At 47.1% G+C, this 2,402-nt stretch overlaps 1 protein-coding gene across 1 annotated transcript; it reads left to right on the forward strand.

Moving 5' to 3' along the window:
* The first annotated feature begins 1,229 nt into the window (after positions 1-1,229).
* On the forward strand, positions 1,230-2,152 carry LOC142591389 (transmembrane protein 186-like). Its single transcript, XM_075703716.1, has 2 exons — positions 1,230-1,247; positions 1,748-2,152. The coding sequence occupies exons 1-2, from the start codon at positions 1,230-1,232 to the stop codon at positions 2,150-2,152; spliced, it is 423 nt and encodes a 140-aa protein (XP_075559831.1).
* Positions 2,153-2,402: the final 250 nt, after the last annotated feature.

Genomic DNA, 2,402 nt, shown 5'->3' on the forward strand with positions numbered 1-2,402 from the left:
AAATACACCCATGCTCTCCGGCAGGTGCGAGTAGCCAGCGTCTCAGCGATCGGCGGCAGCCATCTTTTATTCCTTTCGGAACGGGGCAGCCTGCGGCTATTCCGAAGAAAATTCAGTTTTGTTCGGCATATTAATGCATCTTTAACGCGTACACGTCACTTTGACGCGGTGAGTTTGTGCGGTTTTGTGACGTCGCGTGACAGGCAGGTGAAGTGGGTGCAGCCCGAAAACTTTTTACCAATAGCCGAGGGCTAATGGGGAAAAGGGGTCGAATCAGAAATAACTTTTTCTTTTTTCTGTCAAATCATGCATAATCAGTGTGTACACGTCATATCAGATGGGGAGCTATCGCGGTTTTCGTGACGTCGCGTGACAGACAGGTGAAGTGGGGGTGGTCGAAAAAAGTTTTTGACTAATCGTGGAGGGCTGATAGCAGAATTGGAATAGAAAAGTATGGAATAGTTTTACGTTATAGCGCCCCAAGTTGAAATACTTTTTTATTGAAGAGATGTTGCGCAACAGGAACACGGCTCCGATGATCTGTTTTTAGTGGTTCCTTCTGGACACGCTATCAAAAGTGTGTCGCTAGGTTTCCAAACAAAATCGGCCAAAGAATGAACCAATGCATCACGACGTGTAAAGCGCAAATTTATTGTGTTACACGGTTTTAAATAACAGCGCCAAATTAAGAAACGTCAATGTAAAGATTTATTGCATTAGTTTACATTAGTTTAGAGAGCGTTCGACTTGCTTACGAGGGTACAGAAAAAAGTGAGCATGACTGGGTTTACTACACCGTCAGCGAGACATTGCTTGGTAATAACATCATTGAATTGTCCGGCAGGGTTTTGGCGACACAAAATTATTTTTCGCGATGAGCCTAGCCGACAGAAAAATACGCGTTCGCTCAGTTTATTTTTTAATATGTGATAATTGCTGGCACCCACTGGTTTCGAGGCTGCTGCTTTTGTGCCGTAAAAGAGGTCGACGAACTCCACTTCCAGACAAGGCAACTTCTGAAAAAGAGATAGCTCCCTGTCGCGTGTCTGCGAGCGGACACACTTTTTCGGGACAAGTCTTCTTGGTCGAAAGACTTTCGAGTGCCTGTGTGACGGGGGTATTAATAAAATTAGCATCTTACATTGAGCAACTTAACGTGTTCAGCCATACATCCACAAGACACGTGGCTCGAACTGTGCCACGTTGTCTGCCATAAATGTTCAACGGCAATGCTGAAGAACGTGCATGTAATTCTCAACACGTCATGATAGGAGTAGCATGAATAACTTTGGCCTACGATTGCGGGATGTCACGTAGAATACTGGAAAGATTTAGTTTGGCATTTACAGCAGACGTAGGTACCGTTTCCATTTTCTATTCCAAGTGCACCTTTTCCCGTTTCGCTGTCTCTGAACATTGGTTACCATTGTTTGCATATAGCATCGGCACTAGTTTTATTGTGTGCCGGGTTCTGGGGCTTATCAGAAGAAAGTTGTTCGCGTGTGTGCCTTCCGAGCGTACCAGATTTTAGAACCCTGCATAAGCCCGTACACAAGGATGCGCCACACTGGTTGCATAGCTGAATAAGAGTGCAGATATCTTGATAAGCTGGTAATTGACGTTATTCCAGTATGGGCCCTGTCACTAGATGCTAGCTAGTTGCGGTTCCGTGTGTGACTTCATGTGTGCCTTATTCACAGTCAGTGCATTTTTCCTCGTTGAACAGAGGATGAGGTAAGGGACACAGGACTTCGAAGACGGGGAATGGACCACCATCTTCCGCTACCCGTACATCAGGTTAATCCAAATGCTGTGTCGATTCAAGATCTACCAGTGCGTGACCACCTTAGTCGTCGCTCCGCCGCTGCTTTTCTCGGTGTACTTGCACTGGATGCCGTCGTACGACCACGCGATGCTCTTGTCGCTCACGATGTCGGCCACCATCGTGCTGTTCCTGACGGGCTACCTCTCCGAGTGGGTCGTCGGCATGATGTACGTGAACAAGGACTGCTCGAAACTGCGCGTCGCCCGCCTCAACTTCTGGGGCCGGCGGCAGGACCGCGTCTACGACGTCTCGGACGTCGCCAACTTGTCTGATACGGGCCAAATATGGTCGTCGTTGGGAACGATGGGAACGTTGAACAACACATGAAAGAAATCCTTGGTTTGTATTGCGCTGCCCTCTTCAAAGTAAAAGGTTACCAACTAGACCGAATGTGAATTATCCTGACTTACTTTGTGCTTAATTTAAAGGTAAAAGTATTGATTGCTACGCAGCGCATGCAGTGAGTCGTTTCTGTTCAAACGCGTCAATGTCGCCATGGCAACGCAATACATCAAAAGAAATGCTCCTCGAGTTTGTCATCCAGAGACCGTCTTGAGCGCGACATCGTGTCCGAGTC

Source organism: Dermacentor variabilis, chromosome 8, assembly GCF_050947875.1.
Source record: "Dermacentor variabilis isolate Ectoservices chromosome 8, ASM5094787v1, whole genome shotgun sequence".
Taxonomy (NCBI): Eukaryota; Metazoa; Arthropoda; class Arachnida; order Ixodida; family Ixodidae; genus Dermacentor; species Dermacentor variabilis.